The sequence below is a fragment of the Lissotriton vulgaris genome, chromosome 3_1 (genome assembly GCF_964263255.1).
Source record: "Lissotriton vulgaris chromosome 3_1, aLisVul1.2, whole genome shotgun sequence".
NCBI classification, from domain to species: Eukaryota; Metazoa; Chordata; class Amphibia; order Caudata; family Salamandridae; genus Lissotriton; species Lissotriton vulgaris.
This window is the reverse complement of record NC_141689.1, coordinates 996,933,235-996,959,209: the sequence shown is the minus strand read 5'-3', so window position 1 is coordinate 996,959,209 and position 25,975 is coordinate 996,933,235. Positions and strand designations below refer to the sequence as shown.

The following is a 25,975-nucleotide window of genomic DNA, read 5'->3' as shown; positions in this document are numbered from 1 at the left end:
CTGAAGATATAAAGTGTGCTAGGGCAGAGGAATGTCAGTTGGCTCCTCAAGAATGACCATCTAAATTATTTTATAACTATCATCTGTCAAGGTCAACTTTAGCTGAGAAATGTTACTTTTATGGTCACTCACACTCAAAAATATTGTATTTTTTATCCAAGCTATACATGTAATTCTTGCTGTGTGTTCTTTGAATAATATCAAAGGAGATTCAATGTAGGTATCCCAACATTTTAATCATCAACACCTATGTTTGCAAGTCAGGAGTCCTCCTCAATTTTGCCCTGATTACACCCACATTTCTTTTTTCTACTTAATCGTCCTCTAACTCTTGGAATGACCTGAGCAGAGTTATTTTAGTGGTAATGATAAATTAAACTTTGCTTAATGGAAGTAAAACAGAGTTTCTTCTGTTGGGCTCTAACACCTCCCTTTGGGCTCAGTACTGGTGGTCTCTGGCTATGGGAACATTTCCCACCCCAGTGCAGAAAGTTAAAAATCTGGGCGTCATCTTTGATGACAGTCTCACCTTCCAGCATCAAACCAACAAGGTCGCCTCTCAGGTGCATCTACCACTAAACATTAGTAACAACATTAGCATTGGTCAGACTGGACTATGGAAACTTTCTCGATTTAGGCCTCCAGAAACAGCATCTACTCAAACTGCAGCAAGCTCAAAACTCCGCTGCCAGGACGTTGTTGAATATTCCTAAGTTCCAGTTGGTGTGCCAAGGCTTAAAACAATTACATTGGCTAGGAGTGAAAAAGAGATCTGCATATATAAAACCTTGTGTTTAGCGTTCAAGACTTTACAGGACACAAGACCTGAATACCTGAAACAGCATCTACTATGGTATCTTCCAGGCAGAACACTTCGTTCATCTCAGAGAGAACTCCTTCAGATACCCAAATTCAGGAGAGTTCATTGGGGAGGAAGTAGCTTTCTCCCCAACACTGTTAAATTGTAGAATTCACTCCCTTCACTCATAAAAAACTGCCCAACATTATTATTTTTCAGAAAGGCTTTAAAAATCTCGCTTTTCTCAACTTAAACCCTTCTCTATTGCTCATTTCTGGTATATTCCTCCGCTGCTGTGCCTAGACGCCCTTGGGCTTTCGAGCACTATATACATTTGAAATTCAATTCAATTCAACTTTAATGATTTGATTTTTAAGTCAGCCAATAACCTTCATATTTTATTTTTATTAACACTGTCAAAAGCCACCTTAAAATCTAAAAAGATTTGATTGAGAGTCCCTTTATTTCTGAAAGTCAGTAGTATGAAGCCCTTCATCACCGCATACATTCCTGTCCTAAAGCCTTGTGGACCCTAGAGTTGATAACGTTATCTTTTAGGGAGGATGCGTTCTCAGGAGAAAAACTAAAATTGAAAAACTCACACCCAATAAACAAATTGGTATATGACCAGTTCTTAATTTACAAAAAAATAAGTGCCAAGGATCTCGTCAGGTGGCCACATGGATTGTACCACACATTGATCCCTCCAGCGCCGCCAATGATAGTACCAACACAAGCACTAACATTAACACTCCTACAAGTGCTACAGTTCGGACTATGTCAGGACCCCAAACACATAAGAACAGCTTGAGTGGCAAGCAATATTAATTTTTAATGTATATTGAGTTAATAATTAACTATTGTTGTGTTCATCTCTAAATTAGCCAGATAGCACCGCCTTGTGGCAGACAGTTACAAGCCCTGGTGCTGAAATTTAAGTGCCAGTGCCGAGCAACAGAAACCACAGTCTCAAATTAAGCACAGTATATGATTAGGAGAAATATTGAAAGTGTCTACTTTAAGAGACTGGAATTGACTTTGCTTTAGTAAAACCTATGGAAAAGCTAATCATGGGGCCACCCAAATAAGACAGCCTTAACACATGCATACTTTGGGGCTCGTAGTGTCCCACTGTCTACCTCTCAATTTGTCCGGAACCAGTTGTAGGAATTTAGAGCAGGAGACGAAAAACATCTCAAACTTGTGATATCCAGTCTGCAGTATGGATTTAAAACATATGTTGTGATCCAATGAGTTTAATAAATAGTTAAGCTGATGAAACACCACAACATTGTGGTCACTTTTTTACTACTTCTTCACTGTAGTGAGATATGTGCATTATTTTAAAATACACAAAACTTCAGAGCCATATTAAAGAACTTCCAACTAGGATGTATACCTGCACATCCGGTGTATCCTGTTAATTCATAATTGAACTTCATGCTGTTTGTGGTGAGGAGATCTTACTTCAGTGTGAAATTTCAGGGACAGGCATTGTGGGTTTCAGCACAGCAAAGTATGTGTTCCCTTTTATTTTTCTGCTTAACTGGTCATTGTTAGTGGTTTGAAAGTAACCCTTGCCCTCAACATGCTGCAAAAGGAAAGTACTTTATGCACTTGCGTTGTGAACTGATTGGGCATTTTATGAATCATTCATTTAGATCCTTTATGATGATGGCAAAAAGTTTGTGGAAGTTGATGGTCGAGCTACTGAGAAGCGCATCGTCAATTTGAAGCCTGAGACTTCCTACTCCTTTGTTCTTACGAATCGTGGGAACAGTGCTGGCGGCCTCCAGCACCGGGTCACAGCCAATACTGCACCGGATGTACTACGCACCAAGCCAGTGTTTATTGGGAAGACTAACTCAGATGGAATGATAACTGTGGAGCTGCCGGAAGTACCTGCAAGTGAGAAAATAAAGTGAGTACGGGCCGGTCGTAAGAGTGGTGAATGCTAGATAATAAGAGCAAACAAGCATGATTGGAGATTTCAGGGAGAAATTACAATGATGATGAAAAATATGTACAGAGTCCATACTAGACTAGATATTGCATCATTATCTGTAGGACTTTCTCACTCCGTTATGTCCTGTTGATTTTACGTGCTTTCCCACGTCTCATTAAAGGATTTACTGGTTTACGGAATGATTGCTTGTCGCCCCTTTAAATGAACAACGATGACTGTCTAGTTTTCTAATGAAGAACACAAGCCATTAAATCACAGAAAAGCACACCCAATAAATAAACCAGGCATACACAATTTATCTTTTTATTCCAATCGCAAGTTGATGATTACGTGACTTGGGGATGGATGTACTAATATACTGGTCGCAAAAAGAGGTCACTAGGTATGCACTGACTGTTTGCAGCCAGTATCAGATTTTGCACTGTAGTGTACGTTGATTCATAAAATTACTATTGATCGAGGATCACAGAATACCCTGATTAATGAATATTAATTAGGCAGATCTCATAGGCTACACACTGCAACTGGCTACGAACATAGGGGATGGTGGCCTAAAAGGGACAGCTGACCACCATCTCTGTGGATTTCCAAACAGAAAAAAAACGTTTGTATTCAAGGAGCCTATGTTCTATAAACGAGCCAATGCTGCTTTGAAAAAAAGATTGCCATTTAGAAAAACGTCATGAGGAACAGGCCCCATGATTCCCAAAGTTCAAGGGGTTCCAAAAGCAACTCTTTCCCTTTGCGAATCAGTTACCACCACCCCTTTCAATCAATCAATCAATCAATCAATCAAAGCATTTATATAGCGCACTATTCACCCAGAGGGTCTCAAGGCGCTGGGGGAGGGGGGTCCGCTACTGCTCGAACAGCCAGGTCTTGAGTTGCTTCCTGAAGGCGAGGTGGTCCTGGGTCAGGCGGAGGTGGGTCGGGAGGAAGTGCCATGTCTTGGCGGCGAGGTAGGAGAAGGACCGTCCCACTGTAGTGGCTCTTCGGATGCGTGGGACGGCGGCGAGGGCGTGGCCGGTCGATCGAAGCTGGCGTTTGGGAGCGTAGAAGTTGAGGCAGCTGTTGAGGTATCCTGGGCCTTGGTTGTGTAGGGCTTTGTGTGTGTGGGTGAGGAGTCGGAAGGTGATTCTCTTGTTGACCGGGAGCCAGTGCAGGTCTCTCAGGTGTCCGGAGATGTGGCTGCGACGTGGGATGTCCAGGATGAGTCATGCTGAGGCGTTCTGGATCCGCTGGAGTCTCTTCTGGAGTTTGGCGGTGGTTCCGGCGTAGAGGGAGTTGCCGTAGTCCAGCCGGCTGGTGACGAGGGCCTGGGTGACCATCTTCCTGGTCTCGGTGGGGATCCACCGGAAGATCTTACATAGCATGCGCAGGATGTTGAAGCACGACGAGGAGACGGCGTTGACTTGTCTGGTCATGGAGAGGGAGGAGTCCAGGATGAAGCCCAGGTTGCGTGCATGGTCTGTTGGTTTGGGTGCGCTGCCTAGGGCGGGGGGCCACCAGGAGTCGTCCCAGGCGGAGGGTGAGGATCCCAGGATGAGGACTTCCGTCTTGTCCGAGTTCAGTTTCAGGCGGCTGTTCTTCATCCATTCGGCTACCTCTTTCATCCCTTCGTGAAGGTTGGTTCTGGCAGTGGCGGGGTCATTGGTGAGGGAGAGAATCAGCTGGGTGTCGTCAGCGTAGGTGTCATTTACTGTACAGTGGTACAGGTACAGTTCAGTCCCATTGCAAACCACATTTCATTTCGGAAGCAATGGCTGTTATGCCCCTTTCAAGGTGCAATTTTGTATGGATTAAAAAACCTATTTTATGAGTTGGAAAAACTTTTTCAACTCGTAAAATGGGTTTTGCACATTAAAAAGGAATTATGTGGTCACAAAGCCAGTGATGTTAGAAATCACTGGACTTTTGATTGTAAAATCTGTTAGTACATTTGACTCCTGGCATTTCCCAGTTTGGACGTCATGTGAATTAATTGCTAATGTCTTGTTTATACTGCGAATGAATGTGCTCCTGGAATGACAAAGGTTACATTCAAATGAAATAATTATGTGTGCAATTCAGTTTAAAATGTCCTTTTGCTGTGAGGTGAGTGAGCTTTTAAATGCGTGCTAGTATTGGGTGATAAACTTGGGGTGCTAATGGCTGATAATTGAAAGTTACTTAGCAGTGTCTGAATATTCCATAGAAGAGCATGCAGACGTGCAATTATCAACCATTTCAAGAGACTTGTTGTGCCCATTATCCTTCATATAATCCCTCTTATCCCATGGAGGTCATCAGCTTTTCTGTTGAAAGGAATGCATGCCTAACATTCCTATCGCGAAAGATGAATACAATGATTTAAATTTGTATTCATCCACCTGATGTACCCTAGGAATTTTTCAAATTATAAGGTTGTCTGTAGGAACTAGTTCTCAATATAGAGATGATGGTAATGCAGGACTTTATGAGTCAGCCAAAATATCCTCCGGAAGTGATTTATGTCAGTGTTTTGTATGGAGGCTCTTTTGAATAGCAGACGTAAAAAAGCAACAAAAGAAATACATAGTACATCACTGCTCTGCTGCATAAGTAAACTTAAAAAAATGTGATAAACCCAATGAGATTTAAATAGCTGTATAGCTCTAATAGTAAAAATATGTACATACGCCCTTACATCCCTCCTCTGATTTGACTCTTGGACAGTGGCTGGAAAATACTAGCAAGGGTTCTTGTGGAAAGATTAGAAACTGTGGGTGATTTGGGGTTTTGTGGATGCTGGACATCGGTCCAAGGGCAGTGGATGTTCACCCATCATATAGGGCCACTACGGACTCTAAATAGGGCAGACTGGCCAACCGGCGCTTTTTGGCAGATATACTACATCCGCCACACTCTAAATAATGCCTAGTCACCCTAATTTTGCTGACCGAAGACGTTTTTCAAAAAGAACTTGAAAAGAAAATTGTGCAGCATTAAAAGGCAATTGCCCATTCAATGAATTCTCTGAAGATGTTCTTGAAATTGAATGCTCCAAAGATCTTTGAAAGTGTCTATAATTCGAGTTAGTGGGAGGTGGAGATTAAAACATGTTTATGAATGATGTGCATGAATCATTATTGTAAACAGGTATTCTCAAGAATCAAAAGCACTTTTTGCAGGCCACCAAGGAACAGGCAACAGTTTAACCACCCATAATTGTGCCATAATTACATGCTGTCTGATTATTATAATATAACATTCAACTGACAAGTCATATGTTCTAGGTATTCTCTTTGTGCTTGACACCTGCAACTTCCAAAATCATTACCAAACAAGGGTATCCTACCAGGTTAAACATTACAGATTAATTTCCAAAGTAACATTAAATAAAATATTTGCATTGCATCCCCGGTTTCAGAAATGAAAATGTGTCAGTCCTGACACAAAGTTTTCTGGTTGACAGCACACCCTGTGGGAAGAAGCCAGTGGTGGATGTCCAGTAAGATGCAAGAAAGTGCTTTTATTCTTTGGGTGCAAATGTCACTTTTTGTGATTAATCAGTCTGGATTTGTAGAGCATACTAATCACCAGTAAGGGCATCCAGGCACTATGTCCAGGCTGGTCAGGGGCTTCAGTCGAAAAGCCAGGTCTTGAGTCCCCTTCTGAACTCCTGGAGGGATGGCGAGGTCCAAAGATGGATGGGGAGGTTGTTCCTAGATTTTGCGGCGGGGTAGGAGAAGGAACAACCTCCACTGTTGCTGCGGTGGACGCGGGTGTGTGCACAAGGGAGAGCGAGACAGATAGTCGGGGTCCAGAGCAGGGCCGGACTGGGAACCGAAATGGGCCCTGTCACACTGCTCAGCTGACCCCCTCCCCCGGGATGAGGGGGAGTGCAGCTGAGCAGTTTGCAAGGGTCGGTTTCTGCCGATTTTGTTACAGGGGCCCGATATTGCCAGCCCCTGGTAACAAAAATGGCCCCCCAGGACCAAAAAAACGGCCCCCACAATAGCTGCCTCTCAGAGAAATGCCTGATGTCCGCTATGGCCAGTCCGGTTCTGTTCCGGAGGGTAGGCGGAACCTCAGGCTGTGGTTGAGGTATGCTGGTCCTTGGTTATGGAAGGATTTACAGACGTGTGTCAGAAACTTGAATTGGCATCTCTTGTGGACCGGGAGCCAGTGTAGTTTCTTCAGATGCAGCTTGATTTGGGTCCATCTGAGGAGGTCTAGGATGAGTCTGGCCACTGCGTTCTGGATGGTCTGAAGTCTCTTCAGGAGGTTTGATGTGATTCCAGCATAAAGTGAGTTGCCGTAGTCCAGACTGCTGGTGATGAGGGCTTGAGTGCCGGTTCGTCTGGTGATGACTGGGCCCATTTGAAGATCTTTCAAAGCATTCAGAGGGTGAAGAAGCAGGCTGAGCAGACTGCATGTATCTGGCTTTTCATGGTGATTTTACTGTCCAAGATGATGCCGAGGTTAGACATTGATCTGGGGGAGTGAGCAGGGGTCCCAGGTTGGCAGACCACCAGGACTCGTCCCATGGTGAGGCGGTGTTCCCTAAGCTCAGGACTTCCGTCTTGTCTGTGTTGAGTCTGAGGCAGTTGTCTTGCATCCAGTTGCCAATCCTGGTCATGCAGAGGTGAAAAGTTGCCTTGGTGGTGGAGGGGTCTTTGGATAGAGAGAGGGTGAATTGCGTAGTAGAAGGTGTTTAGTTGGTTATTTCTGACGATGTTGGCATGGGGGGCCATGTAGGTGTTAAAAAGAAAAGGGTGGGGCTGAGAGATGAGCCTTGAGGAACACCACAGATGATGCTCTTGGGCTCTGAGGTGAAGGGAGGGAGGATGCCCCTCTGAGTTCTTCCAGAGAGGGAGTATGCAATCCATTTGAGGGTGCCTTCTTGGATGTTGATCTGTTGAAGCCTCTTTATCAGGGTGTTGTGGGAGACAGTGTTGAAAGCCGCCAAGAGGTCGAGGAGGATCAGGGAGGCCAAGCCTCCCTGGTCAAGTAGGGTTCTAATGTCGTCCATGGCAGCGGTCAGGGCTGTTTCGGTGATGTCACTGGAGCGGAATCCAGATTTGGATGCATCCAGAAGATGGTTGTTCTCTAGGTATTCCGTGAGATGCTGGTTGATGGCCTTTTCCAGGTCTAAAAGATGAAAGCGTTCATACAGGGAGCACTTGCTTATCAAAAAATTCGAAATGTATTTAACTTGTGTTAAATTGGGCATTTCATACAATTGCTGAATTGTTTGCTGATGACATTAAATGTACTTGTCCCGTTCCTACAAATACCCAGATTTATAGAACATTCAATTCGGCATTTACTGTTAGAACTATGGGACTTACAGAGAATGAAAACATTGTCTTTATTTTCAGATATGTAAATAGGACAAAAGGCAAACATCGGGTTCATTGTTGACAGAAGCTAAACAGTTAATCCCACCTTCATGTCGCCTCTGCATTGATGAACACATACAGGTGTAATTGCAAACATTGAATAATTTATTGACAGTCATTCCACGAAGTGAAACTAATTACATTGCTTTGTCAAGCGCTGGACAGAATGTAAATCTTTTGCTTCAGGCAATATTTTCCGAGAAATTACAAGACTTATCAAAAGGAGTAGTTTATAAGGGAAGCAAGTATAAATGGAAATAGCAGTTATTACTAAAGTGCAGACATCACAATTCCAGGAAGGATTATGAATGAGACAATGATCGAAATAAGTGTAATTGTCTCAGTGAGCATTATCTCTCCTTTTATCACTATCCCTAGGTTGCATCAGTGACCAGTTTTCCTTCAGTTATGTCAGTGACTATTATCCCTCAGGTTGTATTAGTAACGCTGTCCTCTTGGGTCTGTCAGTGAGCACTGTCGCTCGGATTGTATCAGTAAAGATTGTCACTAAGAGGCGTCAGTGAGCATTACCACTCTGGCTGTGTTTGTGAGCATTATCATACTGGCTTGGTGAGCACTATCATTCTGGTTGCTTTTGTTCAGTGAGCACGTTTACTGGTTGCATCGCTGAACATTAGTATTCTAGTTCAACCAGTGAGCATCATCACGTTGGTTGTATCAGTGAACCTTATCCACCCCGTTCTGTCAGTGAGTACGTTCATATCGGTTGTATCAGTGAACATTATCGCCTTGTTTCTATCAGTGATCACCAAAATTCTGGCTCCAGTGATTTCCTGGTCTACGGTTCCAATATCTAGTTTATTGCAAATGCAAATCAACACGAGAACTGTAGTAACTATTATGGTACAAGTAATCTCACTACTCTTGGCAAACTTTGCAGGGTGCCATTTTGTTTATCATCAATTGACTGACTCATGAATGCCGGTGTAATTATGAATGGTATGATGGGCGTGCTTGACAACTAGGCTGTTTCATTAGTGATGAAAGTTAACAGGAGAGAAAGCAACATTTAGAGCAGAAAAGCAGTAGAGCTTAAGGTTAAAGGATTGTTTTAACAGTAACAATTATGCTATAGATGAGGTCTCAGCAACCTATGGAAAGACATGAAAGAAACTTCAAATAAGATATCTACAACAAAAAGGTTTCCTCTGTGAGTACAGATTACACATTGCATAGTGAAAGTGACAGTAAATGCTCCACTAGACCAAACTGTGCATGGGTTCTATGAAAATAAAGAATGGTAGAGGTTTATAAAAATGTAAATAAACTGATATGACAGAGGTGACTATCAAAAACCTTCAAATTAATATCCGGCTCACCATTCATTCATAGATATTTAATTTTCTGATTTATGTAGGAGACATGTAGCTTTAGTAATCTTTGTTTCAAGTTCAGAGTCCTCATTCACATTGAATACTAATGACCAGAGCCAGAAAAAAATAAAAGACAAACAAACTGTGATAGTACAGCTCACCACATAATAAAATATCAGTGGTAGGTGAACTTTGTTGCACTCTGTCTATAGCATTATGAACTCATTTTCAAATGTATTAAATCTTAATTGAGTATTAGTAAAAATATTTTTGTAGCCCAAACTTAGCTACATGGGCAATAGAGAACTACACATGCAATATTCATAAAAAGTTAAATAAAAGTTAAATGAATGCAGAAGAACGTGTTCTTTAAGGTGGACACTGATTAGGTGAGTTTTAAGTACTAGTGGCCTCATTTATGGGTTTTTTGCTGTAGGTCAGCACAGCAGTCCATGCTGCTGTGCTGCCCTATGGCAAAAGGAAAGGTCAGGAATGCGCCGTATTTATTAGATACTTCGCATTCCTGTCCTTTTCCCCTGCCCCAGGGCACAATGGGCTGCCATGTGCCCTCGCAGGCACATTTGCACCATAATTCAAAGGTGTCTGCGTTGCGGGATGATTATTTTTGTACAGGAAGGAAAACCTTCCTGCACAAAAACAATCACAAGAGGCATTTTCCTCTTTCTATGTGTGCTGCAGAACGCAGCACACATATTAAGAGAAAAAAACGAGGAGAAATACAGATATTTCTCTTCATTGTGCCCCCCCTTACGCCTCCCGTGGGGAGTCATACGTTTTTGGCACTGCCTTAGACTTACGATTTCTTGTAAATTGGAGGCAGTGTCATAAAGCCGTGGATGTTGCTGGGAACGGCCTTAGAAAAACCCATGAAACACCCCTTTCACACAGATTTCCACGTGAAAGGCACATATTTGGAAGGCCATGAAAATACAATTTATAAATATGCCAGTGGCACAATCGTCAAAAGTGACGGTAGAAGGTGTATTAGGGCAGATACACTCTCTAGTCCTAAACTTTGCAGTTACAAACCATTTACTGCAGCTGTTTTCGCGGACTGGAACACCCAGAATGGATTAGTAAACAGAGCTGCAAAACGTGTCAGCACCATTAGGCTAATCTGCTGTGTCTGTGCTTTGCTTATTGTTTTCTCTCACTTCCTTTGCAGGGGTTACTACATAGTAATAGTGCCTTTGAAGAAAAGCCACGGAAAGTTTACCAAGCAGTGGGAGAACCCAGACGAGATGGATCTTGATGAGGTAAATCCGGGAGATCTCTTTCTGATGTCTGGCTGTCTTTTTTGTTTTCTTCTGATGAAAGCCACACCTCGGTGATTTCTTTCACCGAGTGCATGTTGGGTATTTCAAACCCGCGCCTGAGTCTGGCACTGGGGACAGAAACAGAAATCTAATTACTTCAATTAAAAGACATTAAGCTGCAATAAAGCCGACAAACTGTTTGATCTTTGTGGGTATGAATATTTTATCCTTTTGCCCATTGTAAAGCAGGGGGCGAAAGGGCAGGAGTGGAAATCAGTTGTCGTCTATGGCTTAATCACCGCAGACGTGAACTTCCAGGAAGGGTCTGCTTCGTTAGCGGGGTGTTTGCTAAGGCTCCGCCGCATGCTAAATTGCAATTTGCAGAGCCGGTTAACCTTTGACCTGCCTTGCAGTACCTGCTCCGAGCATTGTACTACCAGGAAAGAGCTTATTGCATCAAAGCTTCTACTCGCGTCACATGAGAGCCTGGGAAATGATCAAAGATAGGAAGGAGCGCGAGCCTGGATCTGGGAAGAGACGTGCACTGTCACGTGCGATAATTACTGTCATCAACTGAGGGCAGAATAACGCACCAATCAGTAAATATTCAAAGTGGATAATTAGATGCATGCTCATGCTTACAGCTCAGACTTCCCCTGACACTGAAAACTGTGAACATACATCGGAGCACAAATACGCATGTCCATAAAACGTCGTTTTTTTTCTCTTGTACTCTACGGCCTTGTTCACGCAGGTCGGTGTAAAGTATTCCAATATATATAGTGACTCCTGTTGCTGTTCGTTATCGCAACTAAAAGTTGTGCGATAAGCACAGCACCCGTGCAGTTTCCCAGAAGTTCAAAGATGCCGAAATCTACCTGGGGAATATTGTCTTGTAAATAGCAGGACAAGCTGATTTTGCCGAGGTAATCCTCAAAATAAGCAAAATCCGCATGAGGGCAATAGTCATGATTTTAGTGTTATTTATTGCAATCGAAAAATTCTGAACATTGCAGTGTCAGAAAATATTGGGTAGCACCAATTTTCCAGGCCAACTGTTACCCGGGCCAATGCGTTTTGTGTATCTAATCAGGACAAGTTGCAGGGACATTTTCTGTCAACTCGTTCATAAAAATACTGTCCTATAGGCACTCACAGTGTAACTCGGCTATAGCCACTTCACTGTAGTACATTCCATGAGTTGCTCTTAGCACCACCCACCCTCGGCCACAGCCAGTCTATAGCCTCTCTGTAAGAAACTTTTTTTAATTTCTTCCTCACATCTAAGTGTGTCTCTCACAGTGCTACAGTTTCTTTTCGTGTGTAGTATATCGCCATTTTTTTTATGCCTTGGATGGAAGCTGGGTGCGTGGGAGGGTTGTGTTCCCCGCAGTTTCTGTTCTGTGTAGACTTATCTCTAAGTTTCTGTTGTGTATGTAAACTTCTAAATCTAAGAATGCCACACTTGTTCTGCTAATACTATGTGTAAAATGTAGATTGAGAGTGCTGTTTATCTCCTTCATGAACTGATCTGCAGAGTCCATCGATCCCCTCCACACCACAAAAAGGTAATCTATAAACATAGTCCATATGGTGTTGTGATTATCCCATGCCTTACCGTGGCACCTGTTACTCCCACCAGGCCACATGCTAGCATGTGTAACTCAGGGCACAACAGTTGCAGTCCAATGGGCCTGGTGGACCAATTCACTCCCAAAGCACAAGAAGTTGCTTTCAGGGCATCATCTAGCCATTGCTAAGGACATCTTTGTATGCTTATACAAGGTGACCTGTCTGCTTTTCAAGAAATGTTCCAATGCCATAATCATCGCCAATTGGAATATCATATATCAATATTAAAAAGTTACCACTGTCTTTTATATATGATGGTAGATTTTTTACATAGTGTGCCGTTGGGTTCTAGTGCACTTTGGGGTCAAGTATTACACCTTTGTTTTGGGGTTGTCCCTGCGTAGAAACATATATTCCTCCTTAGTAATTAAACTATCATTAATTAAACCATCATTGTGCCAACTCTCTAGATCACCTTTGTACTGTTGTTTCAGTTGAGACAGCATGCTACACCTGCATCTTGCAAAACAGCTGATGTTGTTGTCTATAAGTTGGCTATATATAAGCTTCCTTTAAGTACATACTCATCGGCCAGAGAACAATATTCCTGCCTTTGCCCTATTCCTATTGGCCTCAATATGAATTATTTGGATTCCATTCAGAATCAGTTCATTGAAAATATCAATTGCGCCCCTTGGAGTGATAGGCAGTTGATGGAGGCTTAAATGCCTTGGCGCTCACTTTCAAGTTCCTTTAGTGCTTTCATTAAAGAAAGGTCCGAGATTGTCATCGACTCTGGTTCAGTTTCTGTTTCTCCTGAACCATTCACTGACTGTTTCTTTTTATTTAAGGTAAGGACTTTCAATAGTTTCAACTGCCTTATGAACCTAAAAAAAGGTAAATTCTTGCCTATGTGTAGTATAATGGGCATTCAGTACAACATGATAGGACCAGCATTAAAATATCCTTCGTAGCTTTGGTTAGCACAATGTTCGATAAATTGATGATGGAGCTCTCATCACCACAAGCAATTATTTTGGCCTCCATAATTTCTTTGTATATGTGCTTTGCCTGGCAAAATCTTTTTTGCTGCTTCCGCCGCCTCCATTTTTGTTTTTCTGCTTTTGAGTCCTTTGATTTCTTGGCCTCAAAGTTTGGTGGCAGTCTAACCGTAAAAAATCCTACTCATCACTGGCGGAAGCAGGGCTCACTGACATATGGAGACTTAGACACCCTAACACCAGGGCCTACACGTTTTATTCACATCCTCATAAAACTTACAATAGAATTGACTATAACTTCACTTTAGACCTCCTCACACAGCGCACCCGCGAAGTGGAGATTCTCCCCTGCCCCTTATTTGACCACTCTGCACTGTGGCTTTCTCTGACCTTGCCCCCAAGATGTACTACTTTCTGGTGCCTTTGGGAGAATATGCTCCAGCACCCATCAGTGGTCCAACAGATTGAGCAGAACATTGCAGACTTCTTAGCCTTAAATGACACCCCTGACATATCCTTGACAACTCTATGGGAAGCGATGAAGGTGGTTATTAGAGGGGTCTTCATTAGAATTGCGTCAGCTGACAATAGGGACAGATGGGAGAAGCGTGTGCGCCTGATGGGGGAGGTCACTTAGTTGGATCGCATTCACCAGTGAACAGGAGCGCCTAGGGTCTGGAGACTACTAAAGGCAGCTCGGGCACAGCTTGCAGGATTAGATGTTGACCGAGCAGAACATGTGGCTTGCGCCTTAGGCATGCTTTCTATATAGGAAGTGATTGATGTGGGCACCTCCTCTCAAACTGCCTCCGAGAACACTGACAAGCACATTGATACAGGATCCTGGGGGGGGGGGGGAGCAGAGTAGCAAGGACTCTGTGATTGTAGACGCATCTAGACGATTCTATGAAACGTTATACACGGTTCAAGTTTTGCCTGAGATGAATCTACCCGGTACCTTCATGGTGTGGCTACTTCTAAACTGTTACCATCCCAGGCAGCTGACCTTGAGGGCCTCATTCGGTAGGAAGAGGTTATCTTGGTGATTGCACGCCTTAAAACACAGTAAATCACCTGGCCCTGCTGTGTTCACCTCCGGTTTTTATAAGAAGTTCTGTGGGACATTAGCCCAGCTCCTAACGCGTTTTTTTTTAACTCCATTGGGTTGTCAGCAGCTTCCTCCTTCCCTTCCTCCATGCTAGAGGCTTTAATAACTGTGATTCCCAAGCCAGGGAAGGATACTAGTCTTTGTGGCTCCTACGGCTCAATATTCCTCCATAATGTGGACTTGAATATCTTTATGGGTATCCTAGTTGCCAGACTTTCCCGTCATCTACTCGGTCTGATAGATCCGGACCAATCAGATTTTGTCCCCGTGCGACAGCGCTCTGATAATACTAAACGACTCCTCCATTTGATGGACCGCTCCGAACGCTTCCCGGCGGAACGCATGATCCTTTCAGTTGATGCCGAAAAGGCGTTCAATTGGGGCCATTGGCCGTACCTTCGGGCGACGCTGGTTCATTTTTGTCTTCTTGTTCGTTGTTGTTTCTGCCTGGAATATACAACAGTGACATGCCGGGTTGCACCCTGATGATTGTGGAGCACATGGGCTCATTTGTTTTTTCTGTGGATAAAACCAATTAAAGAAATTTAAACCAAAAAAAAAACAAAATCGTATTCATCGGTTATATATATTACTTTTGTCATTGCACTTCCCATGACTCCTGGCGTTTGTGGATCATCATCCGTATCAGTTTCTAATTCTGAGCTCAATTCGGTTTTGTGTCATTGGGGCGCCTCTCCTGTTTTTCTCTGTTGCTTTCCACCAAAGTTTGTCGTCTCAAGTTCTCAAATCTCCTGGCAAATGCATATTTTTGGCCCCACTCATTGTCCAGTTAACACCTTGGTGCTGGACATTTCATTCTTGGGCGTGGTTCAGACGGCACCCGGCCGTCGTGTGCACACGCCCACCGTGGCTCATGATGGCCGAGTGCCGTCATGAGCACCGAAAGGGTTAATACAGAATGTTTGCAGTTTTTTTTATTTGTTTGTGTCCTTATGTTTCTTTGGTCCATTTGGTTTCTAAAGTATCAGCCTGAAACTTTAGAACAAACTCTTTTTTTGGTGAGATTCTAATTCAGTTTTAAGTACATCAATTTGTTGTTGTAGACGCTCCCAATCCTTTACGGCATATTTTACCAGGATCTGCACCAATCATTTTGATGCGTCCAGATTGCTTTCATCCCGTTCCTTCAGCATGTTGGAGTCTGGGGTTTCAAAACTGGGTGCCACCAGTTTTTTTGGCCACTCAGGATTTGTCCCGTCTCTAAATATTTTTGTAGCGATTTGTATTTTCACCACTTTGTTAATTCATTGCTTTTAATTTTTTCAATTAATTTACATTTATTGAGCACATTCATCTCTTTATCACCTTTTGAAGAACCCAGCACTGGTGCCCCTTTCACTAGCCATGGTCCCAACGCTGAACATTCTGTCTGCTGCCTCCTCTCGTTCGTGCAGCATGTTGACCAAGATCCCGGCACTGGTACCCCTCCACTAGTCATAGTCCCAACACTGAACATTCTATCTGCTGCTTTCTCTCATTCGTGCAGCATGTTGCCGGACATGGTAGTTTTTCCAACTTATATTGAAATCTCTGTTGCCAATTACGTTGCCGGTATAATGCTGACTAGCATATAGTGCCCCCTCACACGTGTGGTCTTTCACCTGCTCACGTAAGATGGTCCACGTAAGTCCTCCAATTCCCCATGGCGTCTCAGTTGTCAGCAAGAATTCTCCAACCTTGCACGGGGCCGGCGGCTCCTATGCATCTTCCTTCTTCACTGCTTCACTGAGGAGTACCGTGTTTTGCTGTATGCTGCTGGTCTGTCCGAGAGTGGTCTGCTTGCCTCGGAACTTCCCCACTTATATGTATGTATGTATGTATGTATGTATCAACAAACAATACCTCTCTTCTCCAATAGGATTGAAGCAGACACCACAGGCAATTTCAGGTTCTTTAGCCTTCCCACCCCAAACACTCTTATTCCTTATATATATATATATATATATATATATATATATATATATATATATATATATATATATATATATATATATCCGACGATAATCCCAACCACTTCCAGAGAGCCCCTGGCGAGGAAGGAGACTCAGGCCTCTGCTGCAAAGTTTTCAGGCAAAAAATTATTTATTAATCACCCCTCACAACGACGCGTTTCGGGCTGTGCAGCCCTTGATCACATTATATATTTATATATATATATATATATATATATATATATATATATATATATATATATATATATATATATATATATGTTTCACTTACATGCTATATACTTACATTTTTTGTTGTAAAGGCATGCATGGTCGAGGCATATGTGTGGTAAAGTCTTGCGTGGTATTGCCAATAAGTGATAAAGGCATTGCGTGATAAAGAATGTATGGTAATGGTATTGCATAGTAAAGAATGTATGGTGAAGGTTTTTCTCCCTTATAAGAATGGCATGACCTAGGAACCACCAACAGTCACAGCCCTAACAACAACTTCCTTCTCACAAAAACCACAATATCCTTAATAACCACAATCTAATCAAACCACTGCACTCCAGGGCCTACAGTGAGCAAGAACACAAAAACGACCCTTAAAGAAAATCTGGAACAGACAGATCCCTTGAAGAAGCTAATGAAAAAAAGGCATGCCTTCCCATGCAGCAAGATCTCAATGCAAGCCTGAGAGTGGTTAGTATTTGTGGCATCACTGTAACTATCCAGGAGATTGACCTGTGATAAATATACAAGTCCATGTTCATCCCACCCGCTATGGCTTGAGTCTAACTTGATGCAGACACATTGTATCCCACATTTCTAGTAATCAGCCAATGCTGGCCACTCTGTTTCTTTCCTTCATTCTGATAAAACAAGAGAGCAGCATTGTTTGAAATGGTACACAGTATCATATCTATTTGCGACATGACCCTCAACTTCTCATTGACCATGCCCTCTGTTCTCCTCTGACGCTGCCAGTTTTCTTCGCTCTCCATATCCTCATCTGTATCCTGCAGCCCAATGGTTACTGCTTGGGTGCCTTGACCCTTGTACTCAATACCCCTTGCAGAAGATTTTGTACTATCTGTAATCTACTTCTGTAGAGTCTGTCCTTTAATCTCTATGTTTTGGAAATTGCTACAATCCCATTGACCAGATTATCAGTGATCTATTCATGTATTCCATCCTTTTCAAAAAACACATTTCCACCCATCCTTCTCCCAACACACTCTTTCAGAGTCCCAGCATAACGGTTATCTCTCTCCATTATACTCTGTAATCTCCTTTAGTCCTCTAACATTGTACTTGTCTCTGGTGGAGCAGTAGACCTACCAGTATGGCGGAGAGGAATGAACGTATTATTAGTTTTAAAGCCCAATGGAGTAACCCTATGGGGGAGGCTGTTGATAAGGTGTCTGAGACTGATGCATACTGGGCTGTGAATTTTCTGATGTGGCGAGCCAGGTCTTCAACTCTTTAGGAAGATCAACTAGATCAGAGATCTTTCTTGATGTAGATGCTAATCTGTTCTATAGTTGGTGTGTAGGTGTATCTGCCCTATTACTGATTCAGCTAATACTAGTGACCGACAGATGAGTGGAATTATCTGTCAGAAGGGAATGCATTGGCTGACATTTCAACAACCACTCATAGAAATAGAGAGCCTGAGCCATGAAGTACACTGAAGCAGGGACTTTTAAAAAGGAAATCTGTTTTTTGTGTGGAAAGCCAATGAAGATTAGTGAGATCAATCAAATGATACAACGTATGTGCCTGGCAGATTTAAAGATAAATGAGCTTCCAAATGTTGGATCAACTGCATTTTGATGTATTGTGTATAGGAGCCTTCAAATAAAAAGACATTCCGGAGTCCAATTGCAAGATCAGTTGTTTAGCAGAAGAAAATTTCCCACTTATATCAACAAACAATAAAATAAAATTTGAATGTATTTAAACTCTGAACCTTGCTAGACGTTAGCCTTTAAAGTTTCAAAGAGATGTATTAACCCCTTCGCTGAGCTCGTCATGTAACTTGGCTTTTTAGAAATTGCCGCACACAGCGGGAAAAGCCACCGCAGCGATGCGGTTAATAGAAAATAAACCCTAGTCTGTGCACTGAGTGAACAGGAAAGCATATAGATTTGTTGTATCACAACTATACAGCTGGCCATACATTTGTAGGGGCTCCATTTACTAAAACTACAAAGTAGTGGCATAAGAATCCATGGGGCATATTTACAAGCCCCTATCGCCACCACAACGTCACTTTTAGTGACGTTGTGATGGCGATAGGGGCTTCGCCATATTTACGAGGCGACATTAAGTCACTTAGTGTGAAAGGGCAGGGCAATGGGTGTTCTGGTGAACGTTGCACTGCAACACCCATTGATTTTGATGCTGTCCCCTATTTACTAGGGTGGCGTAAATAGGAGTCAGCGCCAAATTCAAGACCAGGGAAAATCTGTTCTTAAACAAGCGAAACGAGAAGCAATGCTTTATTTCTCCTCGTTTTTTGCTGTTCCCAAGTGTGGTGCCTTGTGCAGCACACATGGAAACTGCAAAATTGCCATTGATTTTTTATGTGTAAGAAGGGAGACCTTCCTGCACATAAACAATAATTTCCCCAATGCAGAGTGCAAGGGTGCCGGCAGTGGCACTAGGCAGCTGAACTCAGCCAGCACTAGGGGAAACGCAGGGGTGTGCAGCATTCTTGTGGATACGGCATATCCCTGCTTTTTCAGAATGGAGAAGCGTGGCTTTAACAAAGTTTGCTTAATGCCACACCTCTCCATTCTGCTGTATATATTCCCCTATATTTCACAGAGAACCATGAACTATAGAAACACATCATGGTTCCCAGTAAAATCTCGATTTCATCACTACAAGGAAAGCCCCTAAACCACTCTGCAGACCTTTATCATTAGCAGAGCTACTAAGATTAAGCAGCACAATGGACCAAATAAAGCAGCAAGGTTATTTATAAGTGTGGGCGTAGTTCGCGAAGTAGCGCTACGCGAAGCTATGCGAAGTGCACTTCGCACTACGTGAACTTCACGTAGCAGTACACGAGCTGCGTAGTAGCATGTTCGCACTGTGCAAGATGCGTTTTCAATGATTGCACAGTGCGGACAAGCATCCGGCACTGTGCAATCATTGAAAACGGCATCTTGCACAGTGTGAGCTGTAGTTTTCTGCTGCTCGAGTAGATTATTACTCGAGCTGCAGCTTTCTCAACGCGAACTGGTAGTTTCTCATTGAGAGCGTCGCGAGCATGCGCAACCACTCACAATGAGTAACCTTGCCTCCCCGCGTTGAGAATCTCGCCGGGATGTCATTTTGCTTGCTCGCAGTCGCGAACATGACGTTCAGGACCGCGAACAAGCAAAAAATGAGCGCTGCACTGCGCTACGCTGCACTACGCGTGTTCGCACTGTGCTACGTGCAGCTCGCGTAGTGCGAAGTTGCGCAAACTTCACAAACTCCGCGAGGGTAGCGTAGTGCTTCGCCCAGGGTTAGTTATTTACATTTCTCATCCAAAAATGAAGATTATTACGCACATTCAGTATTATTTTCATTCTTTGAACGAGAAACAATATTTTGGTGAAATATGAAAATGTGCCTTCGGATTTAAGATCTCACCAGACCCCTTGATGCAATATTGAACTACATGTTGCAGTAGTTTATATATATTCACCACAAAAACCAAAGGCTACAGTGAATTTATGGTTAGTCTTAGTTATAACACCTTAACATGTCTTAAAAAATAACCTAGAAATTAATTTAAAAAACTACACTGCAGTTATGGTTGGGAATTAACTCTGAAAAATTACTGAAATTAGCAAACTACGGTTAAGACCTGAATCCATAGCTTGCATAATAGCATGTTAACATGACCCACTACTGATATGACAGATGCAATTACAAAGGCTGTCACTAATCCTGTAGATGAGATTACATGTCATATTACCCATAACACTATGAAAGAGACCAAGATTTCCCGTGAGCACGGTTGGAGCTTTGTACCGAGCTACTTTTGGATAAAATCTCTGTGCCTCATAGGGCTGGAGTATGTTTTACTTTTTTAAATTTATACATATATGCTATATATGTCCGCCCTGTTTTAAATCATATCAGGTTTGTGCTCTCTCCAATCCATCCCAGAAAATACATTTCAGGTTATGCTCTGTGGCGTTACTAGTGGGACTATATCTAGATATAAATGCAATCTAAGGATAATTGTATAGTAATAGCTCCTTATCTGCTCACTGTCAGCCGCAGTCCATACAGGTAACAGAGGGGGGGGGGGGGGCACGTGAGGGGGGATTTCGAGGGACGATGCAAAGGGAAAATTAATATTTTTTTTAATTTTTCCCTCTGCATCGTCCCTCGAATTCCCACCTCACGCAGCCCCACTGCCCCCACCACTGTTACCTCTACGGACCACGGCTGCTCGGTGTTTAGTTATTCTATAATGTATATACATTTCTTTGCTGTGACCTCCAGGCTATATATTGGATTTGTGAACAGAAATAGTGTGACATTGAACTCTTTTTGCAATTAAATATTATGAGGCTGTGCTTCTGATTCCTAGCGCAAAAAGGACAATTTTAATAATTTGGAAAGCTGTGGTGCATTAGTCTGTGTAATAAATTGATGAACAGCAATTATTAATTCGGGAACGTTTGGGTCAGGGTGGGCTGAGCCCTCTCTTTCCTAACACAATTGAGTCCACATTGTAGAATTAATGGTGGAAGAAATAAGCTATGCACTGACCGGAAAATGAAAGTTTTTTCAGATAATGTAGAGACCCTTGATTTATAGGCAGCTCTTATTTCAAGTGAATAGTGTATGAGTTGCAAAGTTTAAAAAAAACGAAATATTAAGTATCTTGTTGGGCATGACGTTTTCAGTAAAAATGTTCCCTTGATGTGATATGGAAAGCAATACATTGAATTTTTCTACACATACAGTTTGAGATTCCTTAAACACAGAAAGCAGGTGAAAGCGATCTTATGTGCAATTGAAATTGCATGGAAAGCAATTCTCAGGCACCTCAACCTGTACATATTTTAGATACACCCAAGGGATCCAAAACAATCCAAAACCATTTTAAATTCACAATTATGTCTACAGTCTATGATCTCGGTATGGCTGCTTTTTAGTTTACAAGTTAGTTTTATTAAGTATAAACAATGCTGTCATTGTACATCATCCTGAAATATGTTAAATAGCCAGATACAAAAGAAATAGAATGCTTAACAAGTGGGGAGTGCCTCATCCACAACTAAGCTGTATTTGCTGTTCCGGCTGCATGGGGATCTAACAAGGACCTTCCTCAGTTTGCTCCCAGTGCTATGACATCAAGTGACCTTGATCTGCGGTGGGGTCAACACGAGCCTGGAATTAGTATAGCAGTGTGCATTTGACTCCACATTATTTCTTCTTTAGGGTGAGTGTTTAATTAACCTGATGAGTTTCCCATGGTACCACAGGTGAGGGACAGTTGGTAGTGATCCAGTACATAGACCAGATATTTGCATGGGGTGGGGTAGGCGTAAAAGTGGGGAAGTCTAGGTTTTGGATCTAAGAGGGAGAGTTTGAATACCTTTTTGTACTCTAAGCACTGCCCTTTCCCACCTTGTTCTCGTACATCAAGGGAGTAATAGTAGAAACTGAAAGCAAACATAATGATTACTTTTTGTAGTTTGCAGACCTTGGCCTTCCGTTACTCTTTCATCAGCTACTAGGTAGCTGTGAAAGAGAAAATCCTGGTAGAAGGGAACAACCCTTTAATGCACGTGTCATTCTATTCGACAGGTCCCCATAATGAAGAAGGGCTGAGCCTTGAAACAAGAGTACCAGACTATTTTAGAAACATTGAAATTGGCTACATATGTTGATGTGAAAGAGTCAGGATCCAAATGGTAAACATCATTTACAACGCAGTGTTTACACTGCAGTGCCTTTACAACGATGCCATTACAACGCAAGTCGTTACTACGACTTGCGCTGGATGGTGCTGTTGGACAAGGAACGTTGTGATTTTATATTCCAACACCTTCCCTACTGTTACGTGGACTGGTGTTGGAATATAAAATTATAATATTCCAAAATCCGTGCACTCCAACCCAAGTCGTTGTAGCGACTTGCATTGTAATGCCGGCGTTGTCAAGTATCGCGATCTAAAAGATCACGTTGTACTGACATACATCCATCCAAATGCATGTCTGCTAATTCACCAAATTTCTAAAACCTCCATTATTTACCCAGTACATTACTTCTATGCACTGCTCTGTCAGGGCACCTTACTCTGGAATACGTTGACTTCAATCTTTTCTAACAAATTGTATGCACTAGGATAAAAGATGTATTTTGCCTATTTAATTTGCTGCTCAAAACTCGAAAAAGTGGAAATTGTGCTCTTGGACTTTGACCATTAAATATTGTTAAATTGGGGTGTGAGAATTAGCTTGGCACTGGGGTATTTTTCCTAGAATCTCACTCCACAGCATCACTCCATTTGACCAATACACAGGGACATCCATATTTACTTTGATTTTGGCCTAACATGTTAAGATGTTTGGTCAAAATCAGGCAAGTCAGTTGTGCTGCATTCTGCTAATTGCATGAAATATTCAGAATGGAAATTGGGTTGTTTTCAGATCAAACTAGACTCATCTTTATTATTAGACCTGACAGCCTTTGGGTGGTTTTCCCCCAACTTTTTGCCTTCTATCTTCTTGTTTTTACTGACTTCATTTTTGCTGGCCCTAGGACTCTGCACACTTTACCACAGTTAACCAGTGCTCACGTGCTTGTGCTCTCTCCTTAAAACATGGTAACATTGTCTTCTCAATTTCAATTTCAATTTCAATTCTTATACCCAATTAGCACATTTAATTAACTTGCACATTCCTAGTAGAGTAGAGTGGCACTCCAGAAAGCCAGGGACTATAAATTAAATGCTACTACTGGGCCTGCAGCACTCATTGTCCCACCCATTTAAGTAGCCCATTAAACATCTCTCTGACTTGCCATTACAAGCTGTGTATGTTCAGTTTTAAACTGCCATTTTGACCTTGCAAAATAAAAAATATTATACACATAAGTCACCCCTAGTGTAGGCCCTAAATAGCAAATAGGGCAGGGTGCTGTGTAATTAAAATGTTGGACGTGGGCGTTTAACTTTTTCAAGTCCTGATGGTGAAAAACCTTTACAGTTGTTTTTCAATACTGCAAGACCTACCTCTCCCAAGGGATGACATTGGATTAAACAAATACATTTAATACGCAATAACTCTCAATTAGGAGCAGGTAGGAATATTGAGTTTGGTGTTTAAAGAATAGTAATTTAAAACCCACTTTAATGGTAAGTCAGATTTTAAGTCACAATTCAGAAAATTCTGGTTTTAGGAAGTTGGAATTTTCTTGTTCTAACCATTTGGTGCCTGCAGCAGCCTATATCATGAGTTACATAACTAAGTGTAGCTGCCAGTTGATATTTGTGTATTGCTCCCAGGCAGTGAGACAATCTGGGAAAGGATGGGTCACCTCTGACTTGGTAGGGGAACAACACCTTCTACAATTGCACATCAAAAGGCTTTGTTTGAGCACACTCACAAAGGATTTGACACTAGTCTTTTATGTCATCAGATAAGCTTGGGTCAGGGCAAGGAGGCAGGAAATTACGAGGGAGTAGAAACCTCCAGAGCCTTTTCTTACTTCAAAGTGGTCTCCGGTATAAATAGTGGACCCTCAGACCCATCTCTTCAGCGCACCTCTGGACCTATAAAGTGCTCAGAAGAACTGCTGTCTGCTCTGCTAAAAGAACTTGTACTATTTTGCACTACTGCCCTAGTGAAGAACTAGAGCTGCATCTTGAACCCAGAGACCACCAGAGTGACTTAAAGAGTTACTTGGCTGGCCTTCTGATCAGACCCTTAGAGATAGAAAAGGCTCCAACCCAGCACCTGGATACTGTTTGCCGTGGGTCCTACCCTATCAAGTGGTGCCACCTCAGTCCTGGACCCCCAGAAATGGGCCATAAGATGATTTGTCAGCCCAGCTGTGGCCCTGTGGGCAAAACCGGTTCAGCGCGATGCATCTGCACTGCAGGACTTATCATTGCAGCCCGCAGCCGCCTAAGAACTGCCACTGCATGACACATCAACGACACAGGCCTTTGCATTTCAAGCTCCTCTTCAACGGCATCCTCTACAAGAGCATAGGATTCCACATCACAACCCTGCAGCTCCTTGGAACCGCTGCTGCTTGACGCATTCTGGACACAGGATCTCGCAATGTTCAGCAGCCAGGATTAAATTACTTTGCTCAGAAGGCTTAACATGGTCCCTGTATCCGGCCCACACTCCATCACGGTTGGCCTGAACTTGTGACTTTTTTCCATCCTGCAACAAACAAATACACACAATTGGAGCTTTGTGCTTCTAGGCACTATTTTTATGTAAATCTTTGAAATTGCATGTCTCCTGTTCTACTGATTGGATGTTTGTCATTTTGTTTTCAAATAATTTGTTACATTTGGCTCAATTTTTCTAAATTGGTGTGGGATTTTTCTTGTGTTTCCATTTTAGTACTGTTTGAGATGCTGTAGAAATACATTCTGTATTGTCTCTAAGTTGCAGCGGACGGGCGCAGCGGGCACGCCGCCGGCGGCGCGCCGAAGGCGCGCCAAAGGCAAGCCCGTCTGCGCCCGTCCACGACAGGCCGGGACCAGGGGCTATAACCCCTGCCCAACTGACCTGCCAACCATCATCTAAGACAACAAATGCCATTACATATTCAAGTAGTGAGCTTAGGAACTTCAATATCCTAGGCACAATACATCCAGCGTCATGTGCACAACTGGAACCCCTGAATACATTGGGGCCAGTTGGTTGTCAGAACTTCAAATGGGAGAGTGATCCCTGCCACTGCTCCACTAAGGCCATCACCCCTGAGGTGGCATTGAGGTGTATTTATCTCAACGCAAGATCCCTCCCTAAACATACAATTGAGATCTGGGATAACCTGAACGTTGAGAAACCAGACCTAGCTCTTATCACTGAGACGTGGCTTGATAACCACAGCACCCCAGACATTGCTACGGCCCTCCCAGCTGACTATAAAATTCTCAACCTGAACAGGGAGAGAAAAAAGGGTGGTGGGGTAGAACTGCTGTTTAAGGACTCCTTCACTTGTAGTCAAGAGACGATTACTCAGGCTAGCAGCCATGAAGCCTTGGCATTCTCAGTGTCCATTAACACCAAAATTCTACTCGGGGATGTTATTATATATAATCCACCAGGCTGCACGTCTGAGTTTAATTCACAGCTTCTAGCACAAGTTATGCCAGTTTGCCTTTACAAAAAAAATGTACTGCTCCTTGGGGACTTCAATATTCATTATGATGACAGCAAAACCCCCCTTGCCAAACAGTTAGTAGAGAATATGGAAATCCTACAACTGTCTCAGAGAATTGACCAACCAACACACAAGGCGGGACATATTCTAGACCTGATGTTTTCCAATATAAATCCTATTCTCATTAAAGGGATAATGCCTCTGGCATGGACAGATCATTTCATGATC

At 42.7% G+C, this 25,975-nt stretch overlaps 1 protein-coding gene across 21 annotated transcripts in view; it reads left to right on the top strand.

Annotated features, from left to right (window-relative positions):
• PTPRD (protein tyrosine phosphatase receptor type D) overlaps window positions 1–25,975 on the top strand; it is a 2,576,377-nt gene that overhangs the window by 2,298,044 nt on the left and 252,358 nt on the right. For all 21 annotated transcript variants that reach the window (XM_086961360.1, XM_086961371.1, XM_086961369.1 and 18 more), the window contains 2 exons: window positions 2,461–2,720; window positions 10,649–10,739. In XM_086961360.1, coding sequence (XP_086817486.1) covers window positions 2,461–2,720; window positions 10,649–10,739 — 351 coding nt within the window. The remainder of the gene's footprint in view (window positions 1–2,460; window positions 2,721–10,648; window positions 10,740–25,975) is intronic.